The sequence below is a fragment of the Anarhichas minor genome, unplaced genomic scaffold (assembly GCF_050575085.1).
Source record: "Anarhichas minor isolate MPS153535 unplaced genomic scaffold, ASM5057508v1 ptg000040l, whole genome shotgun sequence".
Taxonomy (NCBI): Eukaryota; Metazoa; Chordata; class Actinopteri; order Perciformes; family Anarhichadidae; genus Anarhichas; species Anarhichas minor.
In genome coordinates, this window is record NW_027466486.1 from 560191 (window position 1) to 576432 (window position 16242).

Below are 16242 nucleotides of genomic sequence, written 5' to 3' on the forward strand. Positions count from 1 at the left end.
CCTCCACCTTAACTTACCTTATACTCTAGAACCTGACGGCTTCAGGTAGATGTTGAAACAAGCCCCGCCCCCACACTCACCTTTGACCTCTCCTGGATGACCCCGGCCTCTCGCTCAGTCTCCTCGTGGCGTCTGATCAGGTTCTCCACGCTGTCCACGTCGAAACCACAGTCCTGACCCTGCAGCAACAGCATCTGAGGAGATAGGACGGACTTCACTTCCCCGTACGATCATCTCGATCGTCTCGATAGCCTAGTCTCGTTAGTGTCTTTAGTCTCGATATTGATAGTCTCGTTAGTCTCACTAGTCTAGATAGCCCCGATATTCTCTCGTTAGTCTCTCATTCGTCTCGATAGTCTCAGCAGAGGATCCGATGAGTAGCTTAACCCTCTGAACCTCAAAACCCGCCGGCGGGATGGAAAAGCATGTTTTATTAAAACAATCGCCAAAACTACACCGTTTACCGTGTAAAAAACGGTCATTATCGCTTCTTCTACTCATGATGGTTCTGTTTCCATAGAGGAGCAGGACTTTTATTCTGAAGTGAAAACAAACACCACAGAGAGAGAAATGGGACGGGATCTCTGGTGTTCAGAGGGTTCAAAGGTGACTGACCTTCTCGTTGGCTCGGTCTCGGACCTCCTCCAGCTCTCTGATGAGGCCGTGGACCACCAGCGCCGCCTCCAGCTTCCTCTTGTAGTCGCTCAGATCTCCGTGAAACTTGCTCCACCTGGAATGAGAGACGTGTCGTCGTTTAGCTTCTTTTAACAGGTGAGCTTCTGCGTGAGCTTCCTCACCTGTCGTTGAGCTTCCTCACCTGTCGTTGAGCTGCTGTCTCCTCCGGCGGACCGTCACCAGCTCGTCGGCGCTCCGTCTCGTCTCAAGTCGAGCCGCCAGTCTGTCGATGGCCGTGATGTGAGCGTCGTCCACCGTCACGTCCTACAGGTACAAGTACACCGTCAGTATATTTATACCTTTAAACCATCCTGCTCTTGTATCCGTATGTTAGGCTTCTGTTAGAGACGGGCCTTTCATTCTATTTGATCATATTTTAGTGTGACGCTTCCCTCTTTTCTGATCATCTCCCGTTTGATTAGTTTAAATTTGTGTTATTGCATCATGTTGTAAATACAAACACTTCTTGTATATGTTTCAAATTTCAAAGATTATTAATATACATTAAATTACAGATGATGTCGTTCAGACAGAACTCTTTTAAAATGTACAGAACGGCTTTTAACACTTCTGCCTTAAACACTAAGATGTAGATTACAAAAGGTATAAATATATAAATACTTCGGAATAAAAGTAAAGATGAATGGCATCCTGAATAATAAATAATATTATTATTATATTATATATATTAATAAATCCCATAGAAGCATGATAGCCGTTTGGTCCATTCTCTTTACTACAAAGAAATCCCATTATACTGTATAGTATTTTTACATGAGGTTAGAAGTTGCAGAAGTTGAGTGTAAGTATATTTTCATTTTATTTTGAAAATATGAGCACAAAGTCTCCGGTTTGTAAAGAAGGAAGTAAAAGAGGAAGATGTTATTAATATGACCGCTGCATGTTGCAGTTAGCGAGATGATTTATGATTTTAATAATTTCTCACCCCGTCTCCGGTTCCTCTGAACTCGCCGAGTTTCTTCAGCAGCTGAACTCCGTGTTCATAATCCTTCCCAACATCTCCGACATTAACCATCACCTCCTGCAACACGGAGAGGTCAGAGGTCAGAGGACGTTATACACTGAAAATACTCCAATGACACAGTGTAAATACACTATAAACCCTAACCCATCAGCCTCCTACCTTGTGGCGGATCCAGGCCTCCACGTCCTCAACCTTCTGCAGGAACTCCAGGAAGTCCCTGTTGTCTTCCAGAGCTTTCCCTCGGGTGGCCATGGCCTTCTTCAGCTGCTCCCAGTGGAGCTGCAGGGCGGCCGCGCTTCTCTTCACCTCCTTGGACCTCTGGTGTCTCAGGGAGACCAGCTCCTCGCCGGCCTAAAGGCACATAAACCAGGAGGACGTTTGTCCAGATGTTCTGAAGCAGCTGAAGAAACTTTATGAAGAGAACGTCTCGTCTCACCTGCAGCACCGAGCCGATGATTTCCCCGTGAGCCAGGATCTCCGCCTCGAACGCCTGATGTTTCTGCAGCAGCTTCATCTTGGCCTGAAGATTGCTGAGGTCGGCTTTCCCGTCCTCCGCCATCTTCTGCATCCGCTCAGACACCCACTCCTCAGCCTGATGGACACACAGACAGACAGACAGACAGACCACTTTAAAGAGAGAGAGACAGGCTCTCTGAACATGTTGGACCGTCTCAGAAATTAGCCGCCATTGTTCTTTGGTGTCATTCATTAAAAACATCTTTGACGCCTCCGGAAACTTGGACAAATGCTCAGTTTTCTACTGTTTGTGGAGTTTGATCAGAAGAACAGGATCATCAATGAAAGATAATCACTTAAATAATTCTTTAGCTGAGAACGTATTTTAAAGATATTCTAACTTTTTGTATTGCTGTTTAAGAACAACTATTTGTTTACAAGAATAGAGACAAGAATAATAAAGAAATGTGGATTCTTTTATTCAATAATTGTCATTTTTCTCAAAAAATAATCAAAAAGAACTGATAAGAGTATCGATAAGTGGAACATTTTTTGTCATATTGGGAAATATAGATGAATGATCGATGCAAACTATCAATAAAAAATAAATGACAAATGAAAAAATATGGATAAGGAGCCGAACTGATAAGAGTACTAATATCCATAACGATACCCTCGATCGATCGGTCGGTTACCTCGGCGACGTCCCGGCTGAAGATGCCCAGCATCCTGGAGAGCTCCAGCTCCTCCCTGCGTTTGATTGACAGCTCCTTGATCCTGTCACGTCGCTGGAGGAGGGCTCTGAGTCTGGTCTGGACCCGCCCACTCTTCTCTCTGCTCAGCTGTTTCTTCAGCCGCTCGGCCAGATCCTTCAGAGAGGACAGCTGGAGCAAAGAAAGGGGAACGTCACCGTAAAGGTAAAGGCCTCAACGTCCAGCTGGAGGTCTGGTTCCCCTCTGAGGTCTTTGAAATTAAGGCCAGAGTTAACTGACGTAACAATCAAAGGATCAATTTGAACATTAAAAATCTGGAATCTGATATAAACAGACAAAGCGTCCAGTGTGAACGCAGCCTTAAAGAGGCTTTAATAAAACATCAACTAAAAACATAAAACATATTCAGACTACTTTGTAAATATAGTATATAATGTTCTGTTTACAATCATCCTCGCATATTTTAACATATACAAACATTTTTTAGAACAGTCTATAAATTCCCATCATGCACAGCATTAATCTGGATCGTTGTGTCCCACCGCAAAACATTTTAGTTTGTTGTAAAAAGATAATTCTGAATAATTATATCCATATGTAGGAAATAAAAACGAGTCACATTCCAAGAGAGTAAACCACAGAAGAAGAGCAGACCTTGTCCTCCTGCGAGCCGAGCAGCTTCTCAAAAGCTTCGTGGCGTTTGATCAAACCCTCCGTCTCATCCACCGCGTTTCCCAGAGTGCCGTTCTGCAACAGGATCTGTGGAAGAGGTTCAGACCAGCGATCAGACTCTCGTGTTTCCTCTTAAAAAAAAAAAAAAAAAGGAGAAACCCAACGGATGAGCTTTTACCTCCTGAGAGCCGGAGGTTTTGTCCACGCTGTTGACGTCTCTGTAGAAGACCTGCTCCAGGTGGACGCTTTCTAACCAGCTCTGCTTCTGGTTCCACTGGTCCTCCAGTTTGTCCCGCTCCTCCTGCAGGGCCTCCAGCTTCTCCAACACCTGGAGGAACCACAGTCAACAATCTGAACCCCAAAGTAGCTTAGGAGCCTTTTCTGCTCCTTTTTATTGTAATAGAGGAGCAGGACTTTTCCTGCTCCTCTATAAAATGTTGTTGATGAAATATCACAATTGTAAGCTTCGTTTTGGCTGCTTTTTCTGACTGAAGTGCTCGTCACACATGATGTGTTCAAGGACCGCCAGAAATAATGGTAATGATGTTTTCTACGGTGTAGTTTCTCACCTCCTTCCTGTTGGCATCCTGCCTCTGAAGCTCCTCCCCCATGTCCACAGCCTGCTGGTAGGTCTCCTGTCTGGCCTCCATCTCGGCCCACAGCTGCTGGTGCTGCGCCAACTGGAGGTCGGCGGTCACCACGTCGCTGATGCTCTCCTCGGCGGCCATCGCACCGATCAGCTGACTGCACCACAGCAAGTAGTCCTGCGCCTGGAGAACGACACAAAGACACACGAGAAGTAAAGCGTGAAGGGATTATTTAACATTTCCGTCTATCTGTCCGTCCGTCCGTTCTCACCGTGTTGAGGAACAGATATCTCTGACATGCCAATTTTAGCTCCTCCTCCCTTCGCTCCGCGTGGAGTCGGAGCTCCTCCCACCGCTCCACCACTTCCTGCTGCACTTCCTGCAGGCGGAGCTTCAACTGAGGCGTGCAGAGGTCCAGGATAGAGTCCACGGTGTCCAGTTGCTCCTGCAACTACACACACATCACCAACTGTCAATCAGTGTGTAGCCCCGCCCTAAAGCATACCCTGCTTTATGGTCTGTTTGACTCTAAATGGATCATAATTTACGAAATGAACATCATGCTGTATTGAAGAAGACTTGAAACTAGAGATTGAGACCATAAACTCATGTTTACAATGTTTACTGAGGTAATAAATCAAGAGAGAAGTAGCGTCATTTTCTCATAGACTTCTATACAACCAGAGGAGTCGCCCCCTGATGGTCAGTAGAGAGAATGCAGCTTTAACACAAGAAGTATCTTCTCTACCTGTTGCTCCGTAGCAGCCAGCTCGTGGAGCAACGCTTCATGCTTCCTCAGCTGTGACATCACTCCTCTCAAATCCTTCGCCACGTCATCGGGGATGCTCTTCTGTCGCTCCTAGAGAGAGAGAGGGAGGAAGGGAGGAGAGACTCTGAGGGTTTTTAACTTCAACATGTGAGCATGTGATGTTCCGGTAGAGAGAGGTTCAGTAGAGAGAGAGGTTCTATAGAGAGGGTCAGTAGAGAGAGAGGTTCTGTAGAGAGAGAGGTTCTGTAGAGAGAGAGGTTCTGTAGAGAGAGAGGTTCAGTAGAGAGCGGTTCAGTAGAGAGCGGTTCAGTAGAGAGAGAGGTTCAGTAGAGAGCGGTTCAGTAGAGAGAGAGGTTCTGTAGAGAGGTTCTGTAGAGAGAGGTTCTGTAGAGAGAGAGGTTCAGTAGAGAGAGGTTCTATAGAGAGAGGTTCTAACCTGGATGAGGGTCAGAGCATCGCTCAGGTCTCTGTAGAAGCGGTGACACCCCTCGGCTCTCTGCAGCTGATCCTGACGCTCCCTGGCCACGCTCCTCAAATCCTCCCAGCATGCACTGCAAACAAACGTCAAAAGTTAAACACAAAGCTCACTTCATCTCCACACAAGGAGGAACATTTAGAAATTGGCAGCAAGTCATTTGGGTGGAAACAGCGTGATGTCGTCAGCACAAAGAAAACCTTTAGAAAATGATCTGATAATGTAAATATAAAGCTTTCAACGAGTTAACATTTAAAAATTCATCTGCATTTTATTGGTCTAACTACCTACCGTCCCTACACCTGGGCGTGAACACCTGGGCGTGAACACCTGGGCGTGAACACCTGGGCGTACCTGAGCTGCTGCAGCGTGTCTCTGACCTCAGAGCTCTGAGGGTGCTTGTTGAGGATCAGTCCAGCAGAAAGATCTCTGCAGCTCTGAAGTCTCTCCTCTCCAACCTCAAGCTGCTTCAGGAAACCTTCAAACTTCCCCCGAAGCAACTGAAACGTCAAAAAACACAAATCTCTTTACGTCACGGTGACCTTTATATATTACATATATATATATTTACATAAATAAAAAATATATATTTATATATACTAATACCAGTACTATAAATAGTAAGTATATGGTGGAGCCGATGTTAGATTTCTGAGGCCGGTACAGTTACAATAAATATTTTGGAGTTTAAGAAATGTGGCTGATGTATTGACAGATATAAATAAAAAGTAAAACATAACATATGCACAATAGATTGATAAAGATCCTGATTTTTATGTAGTGATGGAATATTTTAAAAATAAAGCTGGTGGACAAAATGTTTCAAATGACCTGAAACCTGACCTCTGACGTTTACATATCAGGAGACATAATATCAGAGTCCCGTTAACGAGATGTAACCTGCACATGTTGGTAGTCGTTGCCCAGGTCCTGAGACTCTGCCGTCTGTCTCTGCTGGTCCATCCAGTCCTCGAACTCTGAGGACTCTCTTCTGAACTCGTGGAGATGGAGGACTTCCTTCAACCTCTGACCCCTGGAGGGACACACAAGTTAGTAATCGGATTTATAGAAGCTGATCAAAGTGCTTTAATACATCGACACAACACTCTTCCTCTGAGTCTGAACTCAGTCACATGTGAACACAGATTTATACATTCAGTAAACATCAACTTCCAGATAATATCATTACAAATATATTATTTCTAATGTCCATCCAGAATAAATGATCATAAATCTGCTTATAAATCATAGAAAGAAGACGCTCTTTAAATGTGCAGAAGTGATCCAGTGATAGTTGTCATTACAGCAGACTTTTAATGGTAATTTAATAACAACTATTGGCTTAAAACACGGGGCTCAGTTTGTAGTAGAGTATTTGTAGTATTGTAATGAGTATTTGTAGTATCGTACTGAGTATTTGTAGTATTGTAATGAGTATTTGTAGTATCGTACTGAGTATTTGTAGTATCGTAATGAGTATTTGTAGTATCGTACTGAGTATTTGTAGTATCGTAATGAGTATTTGTAGTATCGTACTGAGTCAGTATTTACCTGAGAGCAGCCTGGTGCTGCAGCTGCTGGTTCAGGCTGCTGAGGCGACCGTGAGGCCTGCTGAGCTCCTCCAGGCTCCAGTTGTGAACCGCCTGCTCCACCTGGTCTCCCAACTCCTCCACCTCCACCTCCAGAACCTCCAGCTGGCCCTCCAACACCTATAGCCCAGGGAATCGCACACACGTGCTGCTACGTTACACCATTTTACCATTTTGTTTAAATACAGATTTTCACAGACAGGATTTGGAAAATAAGGAACATTTTGGGAGTTCTATCTGTGCAAAAGATGCAAAGAAAAGTTGAGAAGGAGTTCCACAGGGAAGGATCTGAGGTCCCCTATTGTTTTGGTTTAGGATAAATATGTAGGTTTTCCTAAATATGACTACACCTACATTATACACTGTTGAGTTGTGTCATTTTACTTGGGCATCTGTCAATGATGTCATAACCTCTTTGTGCAGCGCTTTGTGTGGTTGTCCACCAGAAGCTGACTGACTTTATATCCACCTTATAACACATCTTTGTGTTTTCTAACTATATTTTGACCGGGTGAAGGGTTTTAGTTGTCGGACGTCTTCGGGACGTCCTGCGTCAGAGAAACACTTTTAATGTGAAGCTGCTTTATTTAGTGTTTTTTTAAACCGGTTTTAAACAGCAGGTCTATTTGTAGAAGAAGCTGACTGCAATGAAGACAAAAACTCCCATGATGCCACGCTGCTTCACCACGAGAAAATAAGCAGAAAATTATCCCATATTTAAGAGCAGCCCTCTCTCTCAGAGTGAGTGTTGTACCTGGTGTTTGGTGAGGAGACTCTGAGTGGCCAGCTGGTCTTTGCCGTAGTCGTCGGTGTTCACCAGAGTGAGTGTCTCCGTCAGCCTGGACTCCAGCTCAGAGCAGTCCAACAGTAGCTGGAGGGACGGTGCACAGTCAGCACAAAACGCCTCCATAAACAAAAACGCTTTCTCAAATGTATAAATAAAAAATCTCTCTCACCTGTTCTCTGGTGATGGCCTTGCTCAGGTGAGCTGCTCTCCTGTTGCAGGCCTCCTCTAGCTCCTCCCACTCTGCACTCAGGTGTTTGCACCTGCAACAAAAACAACCAGTCATTTATCGAGGAGATTAGAACATTTTGACATGAAAATCAAAAGAAAAATGTCACAATCGACCCTCGAAGAGAAACACAACAGCACCTCTGGAGCACTTCTTCGTCCGATTTGCTGGATTTGGCTAGGCCCCGCCCCTTTTCCAGGATGTGGTTCAGGTGTTTTCGGTGGGCGTTCATTTCCGCCTGCAGCTCCTGTGTGAACACATCCAATTTTAGCTGGTTTTTGATTAATAAAACGTTCAGAAGGAATAATAAAATGGACCTTTATGTGTCACAAATCACCCTTTGTTTTGTTTTTTTCACCGTCATTGTTATTCTGAGCTGTTTAGATGAACAAATGAAGAATAATCCAGCTGGTACCTTGTGTTTCTGCATGAGGCTGATGGCTCCAGCCAGAGACTTGTCGTATCCTGTGGATCCAGAGGCAGGAACCCGTTCAGAGATCCAGCTGAGCTCCAGGTCCACGTCGTGATGAAACCCAAACAGCAGCACCGACACCTCCAGCTGAGCTCGACGCCGGTCCAGAGGCTTCTGGAGAGACTTGAACCTGCAGCACAAAGATCCTTCAGACAGCATGTCCCACTACATCTAAGAGAATATCAGCTTCCTCCTTTTCCTTTTCAAAATAAAAGTCCTGCTCCTCTGTGGAAACAGCACCATCATGACTAGAAGTAGAGAAAACTCAAACATGTCTTAATGCAGAATAACACAGTTACTATGACATCAACCATAGAAAATTAAAATAACACAAGTGTATTTTCTTTGATAATGTATTTGACAAAGAAAAAGCAAACAATGGAATCTATATAAACAACATTTTTCCAAGTGTTACCAATGTTGGAAAAAAATGGAGGCTCCAGGTGCTATATTTATTAAGTTATTTACATTTTTACATCCTCTTCTTCCAGCCTTTGTGCTCAGCAGCAGTTCAGTCAAAGTTTCACAGAATTAAATAATAATAAATATTCAAATATTGAGGTTTTATTGGGTTTCAATGTGAAACTTTAGTCCTTAAAGGTCTGAGTGTCTGTATTTTGGCTTTATAGTTTATTATAGGAGCTGAAACTCTTTGACCTGTTGGCGGCGCTAGAAGACAAGTAAAAAAAGGACCACCAAAGTCATTGGAGTTCATCCTCTGGGGACCGTGAATGTGGACTCACAGAGTGAGGTAGGTGTCGGTCTCACGGAGGATCCTCTGGGAGTCGAAATGATTGGAGGCGAGGCGTTTGGCCCGGCTGACGATGGAGTTGATCTTCTCCGCCAGCTCCTTGGCCTCCTGCTCCAGCTGCTGATGCTCCTTCACACAGAAACAGTTAAAAGTTATGTATGCATGTTTATCGTTAACCATCAGAGTGTAAATAAAGTTTTACCGTTAACCATCAGAGTGTAAATAAAGTTTTAACGTTAACCATTAGAGTGTAAATAAAGTTTTAACGTTAACCATCAGAGTATAAATAAAGTTGCATCGTTAACCATCAGAGTGTAAATAAAGTTTTCAGTAGAACATGTGTTTCTAGTCTCTGATCTCTGATCATGTTTCACTGTAAACAACCAATCAGTGTTTAAACCAACAGGACTAACAGCTAGTAACGGCTAACCAACGGAGGTTCACTCCAGTTACACTATGATTCCTTCAGGCTCTGCTCAGTGAACATGAGTATATGAGTATATTCATATGAATATAAAATAGATATTAGAGATGAATTATGAGCTGTTTAACTTCCTAACACGAGCTCTAAGCACATTATTATTCATTATTATACATCATTAATAATAATGACAATAAAATATAATCTTTTATTTCCTTATCTTTTGAATTGTGTGTTTTTATGAAGAAAAAAACACCATAAATTACTATAAGAAAGTAAAAGTATAACATTTAGTATTTTTGATGGTTTACTGTCAATTCAGTTGTCGCCAGTTATTTGTTTTGTTGAACTTTTTTGGGATAATAAATGTTTGAACTTTAAACTTGAGTAACTAAACTAGACCGGACCACTACGCCCCCCCCCCCCCCACCTTCAGAAGCTGTCGGCTGGAGCGGAGGTCATGACCTTTGGCAGCGTTGTTCAGCATCCACTGGATGGCCTCGATCTTCAGCTTGGCATCCTAAAGGGAAGGAAACAGGAATGAGCTTCTCTTTGAGCCTCCAGTAGTGAAGTCACTAGTTAAGTGTTCTACCTGCAGCAGCTCCATCAGCTGCTCCTGCTGCCCCGCCTGTCTCAGTTTGTCTCCTCTGTCGGCCATCTTGTCCTGGAGTCTCCTCCACCGGCTGCTGACCTGAGTGGACTTCCTGCCGATGCTCTGACTGCTGTAGTGCTCTTCAGCCAGCATCTCCTGCCCGAGCTGGACACGAACACGCATCATTTAATGCACAGTGTGAGACAGGTGTCAAATCATTGGACTAGGAACCGGTTTACCTGAACCAGTCGGTCCAGCCAGACCTGGTTGGCCTGCATCTCCTTCTCGGCCGCCTCGTGTCTCTTCAGCTTGGGGAGGACGTTGGTGGGGTCGCGGTACGACTCGTCCTCCGCCACCTTAAACTTCTCCTCCATCCACAGCAGCAGCTCGTCTGCATCTCTCTGGAACTCCTGCAGACATTTTGACATTTATCTGTTCTTAGATCTTCGGTCAGAGTTTGCTATTTTAAATTATGTCTAAAATTAAGATTTGTCAGCAAGAATCTCTCAACCATCAGGGGAAAAACTCCACAAACAGAATTGTTAATAAAACAAATAATGTATCATTTGGAAGTTAATAAATGTGTTGAAATGGAGTTAAAACTTGAGATGAACTTAGATATCTTAGAGTTTTATAGCAACAGATCTGAATTACTTTAACTCTCCCTTTAAAAAAGTTGCTGACGTCTTTAGAGGACAAAATTGTCATAAACTGCCACAAAAATATATATTTTAATATAATTTTCTACTTTGCCTCCTGAAATGTTTTAATCCTTTCTTTGTAACTCGTGATGTATAAATAAAGTGTATTAATATTAAAGTTCTTCTCTACTGTGAGTATTCCACAGAGAAACAGAATATTAGAGCGGAGCTCTATAAAGAATAAATACCTGATATTTCTTGGAGTCCAGCAGCAGACTCCTCCTCCTCTCGCTGCTCTCCTTCAGCTTCCTGTTGGCCTCCTGGACGCTGCTGCTCCTCTCCTTGATGCTTCAAGACCAAAACACACGTCACAACAGTTCAGTTGGGACTCTAACGCTGCTGAGGAAATGTAGATCTTGACGTCGTGTCTCTTACCGTTTGGCAGCGTAGTGTCGTTGGTCAATGAGCTCCCGGCTGCGTTCGGTGAACCGATCCACCCGTTGGTCCAGAGCCTTCAGGAGACCCTCCAGCTCGTCCTGTCGGCCCAGAAGACTGTGGACGCTGTCCACCGAGTCCTGAACCAGCAAACACACAGAATCATCAAAACACACATTAAATTATAACGTCTGATCGTTCTTGTCACATGATGCCACATTGTGAATTGAATTAATAGTAAACACACGAGAAAGACCCCGTGTCTTCATGGACCATGAAAACCCTGTCCCTCACCCCGACGTCTTTGACCCTCAGACGGGCTTCGTGTCCCGACAGCGCCGCCTCGATACGGTCTCCCTCCTGGTTCAGCCTCTGGAGCTCCGCCCCCTGCTCCAAACGCTCCTTCCTACTGGCCCAAAGCTCGTCGAGCTTGGACCAATCGGCTTTGAGTTTGTCCAGGGTTTGCTGGATGTCGACGCCTCCTGTCTTCCCGTTAGACGAGCCCTGCTGAAGAGATTTCCCCAACGTCTCCACCTCCTCACATCTGATGAAACAACATGGTGGACGATTATTAATTATTAATATTGAGCTTTTCTGTTGGGGGGGAGGGCGTGATCTTCACCTGCTCCTCTGCTCCTCCATCTCCAGCCGGAGCTCCCGGTGTTGCTCCAGCAGGGCGACGGCCGAGGCCACGTCGGTGGCCGTCTCCTCCTCCAGGAGGCGCTCCTGCACCGAGCCGGTCCAGCGCTGCAGCTCCTTGGACCGCCGCTGGAAGCTCTGCAGGCCGCGGGCCTCCTCCAGGAGGCGCTGTCTGTCTGCAGCCTGACGCTTCAGCTGGTCCACAAACACAACAGCAGAAGTCTGAAGGTGATTTCTTACAGCTCTCAGAGGATCTAATACAGTTCAGTATCTGTGATGATGAGTCAAACTCAAACCTGATCCAGCAGAGCCTCCAGACCCCGGACCTCCTCCACGATGGCTGCACTCTCTGCTGGACTGCAGTCCTGCTTCCTGGAACACAAGAAACGCACATCGTGGACTGGTGAAGCAGTTAAACATGAAACCAGCTGGATGATGTTCGGCTCTTTGAAACTTTCCTCCATTAAATGTTACTTTTAAAATCAGAACAGGAAACGGCTGTTATCACATTCACAGTTATCACAGTTATCACAGCTATTTTAAATTATGTCTTAAATTAAGATCTGTCAGTAAGAATCTCTCGGCCATCAGATGGAAAAACGCCACAAACAGAATTGTTAATAAAACAAATTATGTATCATTTGGAAGTAAATGAATGGAGTTAAACCTTTAAACCTCTCTTTAAAAAAGTCTTTAGAGGACAAAAATATATATTTTAATATTATTTTTTACTTTTACCGAGTTAAATCTTTTAACTAACGGATCATAGTTACCAAATATTAATTCACGTAGAGAATTGTAACCCTTTAAATGACAGTTTGAATATATGATGATTTTACATTTTTGTCTTGAAGGGTCGAACGTGTCTGTATTTTGGCTAAAGTTTATTATAGACTTATTATTGGAGCCGAGGTTCATTGCATTGACACAGCAAAAAATATGTAACAATTAAAACATATGAATATAAATTGAGGGATATTTAAGGTTTCATGAGACCAAAGGTGATTTTTTAAATTAATGATATCAAATCTTTGCATTGAACTTCTACAAAAGTGTAGAAGTGTTTTCGCTAAACCACTGAGGTTACTGCAGTCTGGATCAGTAGCCCGTACATCTTGGCGACGCTCTTCAGGTAGGCGATCTTGGCCTCCAGGGTCTGGATATCTCTGAGGGTCTGGGTCTGGTTCTTGTCCTCGGCCATCAGGGTGAAGGAGCTGCAGCCCACATCCACGACGTTGAGGCCCGACAGCTGACCCTGCAGCTGAGCTTTGGCCTCCCGGCAGCTCAGCAGGAAGGACTGAACGTCTGCCGTGCTCAGCAGCTCGTGGCCCTTCTCCTCCTTCAGCCGCTGGATCCGATCCCACCTGCAGACGCCAGGGACCAGGAAGAGACCAGAGTCCAGGTTAGGACAGGTGGAACCGCATCAAAGATCATGAACCAGTTCAGTACTAGTTAGTGTCACTTGAGATATTTGTACCTGTTGGAAACTCTCCTCTGTCCGTCCAGGATCTCTCTCTGTTTGCTGTGTCGGCTCTTCACCAGCTCCTCCGCCATTCGGATGATGTCATCCAACTGGCCACGCCCACTCGCCAAATCAGTCAGGAAGTTCTAGAACAGAAAGTCAAATCTCAAATTTAAATATATTTTACTTTGAAAAAAACGGTCGATTTGACTTCAAGTGGTTTGAATATTCTAACATTTAAAAATAACTGTTCATCAATATTTTATGTGACGTTATTTCAATTTCACTACAATATTCAAAAACTTGTATTTAAGTTGCTCATAATCAATGACAACAAAAATTAAGATGCAAACAAATAATAAGAAAGAAATTGTTGTACTAATTTAATAAATTAACCCTTCAAGTTAGCGACTGTGGCTAAGTGGAGAGCAGGGCCGTCCTTCAATCAGAGGATCGACAAGATATAAATTCTCCACATTCTCCAACTACAACAAACCAACAACACAACAAAATAACAATACAACATCCTTTGTTGATCAGATTGTATCTATTTTTAAAAGAGTTAACTGAAGCAGTGCCATCACAGTGTAAAGAAAGTTTTAACGTTAACCATCACAGTGTAAATAAAGTTTTAACGTTAACCATCACAGTGTAAAGAAAGTTTTAACGTTAACTATCACAGTGTAAATAAAGTTTTAACGTTAACCATCACAGTGTAAAGAAAGTTTTAAAGTTAACCATCACAGTGTAAAGAAAGTTTTAACGTTAACCATCACAGTGTAAATAAAGTTTTACTAACTCAGTAGAACATGTGTTTCTAGTCTCTGATCTCTGATAATGTTTCATTGTAAACAACCAATCAGTGTTTAAACCAACAGGAGGAGAGCTAGTAACGTTAGCAGCACCGCTAACGGCTAACCAACGGAGGTTCACTTCAGTTACATTATGATGCCTTCAGGCTCTGCTCAGTGAAAATGAGTACTGGCTGAAGGTAAATTATAACATTATCATGATGTGTTCACGTGTAATCTGTAAAATGTAGTTTTGGTGATGAACTTGAATAAATCCAGTAGTTTGAAGGAGAAGTTTTCACATGAATATAAAATAGATATTAGAGATGAATTATGAGCTGTTTAACTTCCTAACACAAGCTCTAAGCACATTATTATACATCAGTAAAAATAATAATGACAGTACAAATACAATCTTTTATTTCCTTATCTTTTGAATTGTGTGTTTTTATGAAGGAAAAAACACTATAAATTACTATAACAAAGTAAAAGTATAACATTGAGTATTTTTAATGGTTTACTGACTTCAGAGCGGTTGAAATCATTTTTGAGACGGTGACGAAAAAAAATATTCTGGATCCTTGTAGACCGGAAAGACCAAAAGTTCTATCTGCTACCGTTTTTCTATTGTTCTGATCCGATCAGTGAGTTTTATGATCCGTTGCACCACTACTCTGATGTGTGAAGAAGTTTTATATATTTTCAGAGAAACACTTTTTAACAATCTTCACCTCGTATTTAGCCTGAACGGCTCCCAGGTTGTCTGCGTCGGTGCTGAAGGAGTTCAGGACATTCTCCTTGTCCTCCATCCACGACTCAAACTCCTGACAGCCGTTGTAGAACCGATGCAGACGCAGCGTCTCCTGCAGACTCCTCGTCTTCGTCTGCAAAACAAAACAAACCAGAAAATCTTAATTTACTGCATCAATTTCCTCCAGACAAAACTCCATTTCCCAGGCTGCCCCTCTCTTACCGTGACCAGGAGGAACAGGGAGTTGTAGTCCCGATCCAGCCCGGCCTGCGTGCTCTCCACCGTGTCTCTCTGGTACTGTGGGTCCGGCAACCATGTTGTCTGGATCTCGGCCGTGCCGCGACGCATCGAGCGGCTGCGCCTCGGACGACTCGACTTCCTGCTCGGGCTCTCTGGCACGCCATTGGCCGAGGAGGTGGGAGGAGCCTGAGCAGAGTGAGGGAGAAAAATTACTTATTATTGATCTAAAATGACTCATGACACGACAATGACATCAAAACATTCGCCTGATAATGCTCCATTATTAACAACAAAATCTGTGCTGGAATCTACAGGAGGAAAGCTAGCTAGCTAGCTAGCTGCTAGCAGCACAGTCCTGCTTGGCTAAAAAAAAAAATTAGTGTTGGTCGAGAGCAGATTATAACGCCATCATGTATGTGTTCAAATGTAATCTTGTAAAATGTAGTTTTTTGGCGAAATTAATAATGAATCTGCAAAAACAATATGCAAACGGTAATAAAGTAGTTTTGTTTTTACCGCGGTATCGACTACATTTCTGGTGTTTTAAAGCCTAAAGACTGATTCAAAAAGGTAATAATAAAGGTGATAATTGATCTAATTTAAATGTTATTGATTATTGACCGTACTGTGGCTGGCAGGAGGCTCAGGTAGGTTTTGGGGACGAGCTGCTGGTTTCCTCTGGCGTCTCTGGCCAGAACTTGGTCTCCGTCCGGCTCGGTGCCGACAACGGTTACGATCTCGTTACGATCCCACGGAAACTGACCTGCAATCAGTTTAGTTCAAAGTACATTTAAAAAAGGAAAAGTTCAAATAAAAACAAAATACATTCTATGTAAGACTCACCTCCTGAGGCTCTTTCAGTTTGCACTGATATACTAATGCTCCGTTATCCTTCACGCCATTCCAGAGAAAAACTTACATCAACTGATTTAACTATTTTCTTTTTTAAATATCCACCACCTGCAGTTACTTTTCCTACCAGTTTTACAACATTATTAATCTATTCTTGATCTATTCCAATTTAATATTAATAATAATATTAATATACATTATGAATATTTTTTGATTACTATAAATAATATTCATAACCAGAAAATACAACAGACTTGATCA

General features: G+C 43.2%; 1 protein-coding gene across 1 annotated transcript in view; it reads right to left on the reverse strand.

Moving 5' to 3' along the window:
• The window catches only part of sptbn5 (spectrin, beta, non-erythrocytic 5), a 48435-nt gene that overhangs the window by 16207 nt on the left and 15986 nt on the right, over nt 1-16242 (reverse strand). The window contains exons 19-52 of the mRNA XM_076108018.1: nt 15756-15892; nt 15112-15315; nt 14870-15022; nt 13363-13493; nt 12998-13249; nt 12182-12257; nt 11869-12080; nt 11541-11790; nt 11247-11386; nt 11060-11159; nt 10410-10580; nt 10171-10335; nt 10009-10098; nt 9150-9286; nt 8350-8536; nt 8075-8181; nt 7878-7968; nt 7676-7792; nt 6884-7041; nt 6233-6365; nt 5687-5832; nt 5294-5408; nt 4837-4947; nt 4360-4539; nt 4071-4271; nt 3680-3829; nt 3484-3588; nt 2812-3000; nt 2097-2252; nt 1820-2011; nt 1622-1717; nt 818-939; nt 616-730; nt 81-194 (exon numbers count right to left, since the gene is read on the reverse strand). Coding sequence (XP_075964133.1) covers nt 81-194; nt 616-730; nt 818-939; nt 1622-1717; nt 1820-2011; nt 2097-2252; nt 2812-3000; nt 3484-3588; nt 3680-3829; nt 4071-4271; nt 4360-4539; nt 4837-4947; nt 5294-5408; nt 5687-5832; nt 6233-6365; nt 6884-7041; nt 7676-7792; nt 7878-7968; nt 8075-8181; nt 8350-8536; nt 9150-9286; nt 10009-10098; nt 10171-10335; nt 10410-10580; nt 11060-11159; nt 11247-11386; nt 11541-11790; nt 11869-12080; nt 12182-12257; nt 12998-13249; nt 13363-13493; nt 14870-15022; nt 15112-15315; nt 15756-15892 — 5003 coding nt within the window. The remainder of the gene's footprint in view (nt 1-80; nt 195-615; nt 731-817; nt 940-1621; nt 1718-1819; nt 2012-2096; nt 2253-2811; nt 3001-3483; nt 3589-3679; nt 3830-4070; nt 4272-4359; nt 4540-4836; nt 4948-5293; nt 5409-5686; nt 5833-6232; nt 6366-6883; nt 7042-7675; nt 7793-7877; nt 7969-8074; nt 8182-8349; nt 8537-9149; nt 9287-10008; nt 10099-10170; nt 10336-10409; nt 10581-11059; nt 11160-11246; nt 11387-11540; nt 11791-11868; nt 12081-12181; nt 12258-12997; nt 13250-13362; nt 13494-14869; nt 15023-15111; nt 15316-15755; nt 15893-16242) is intronic.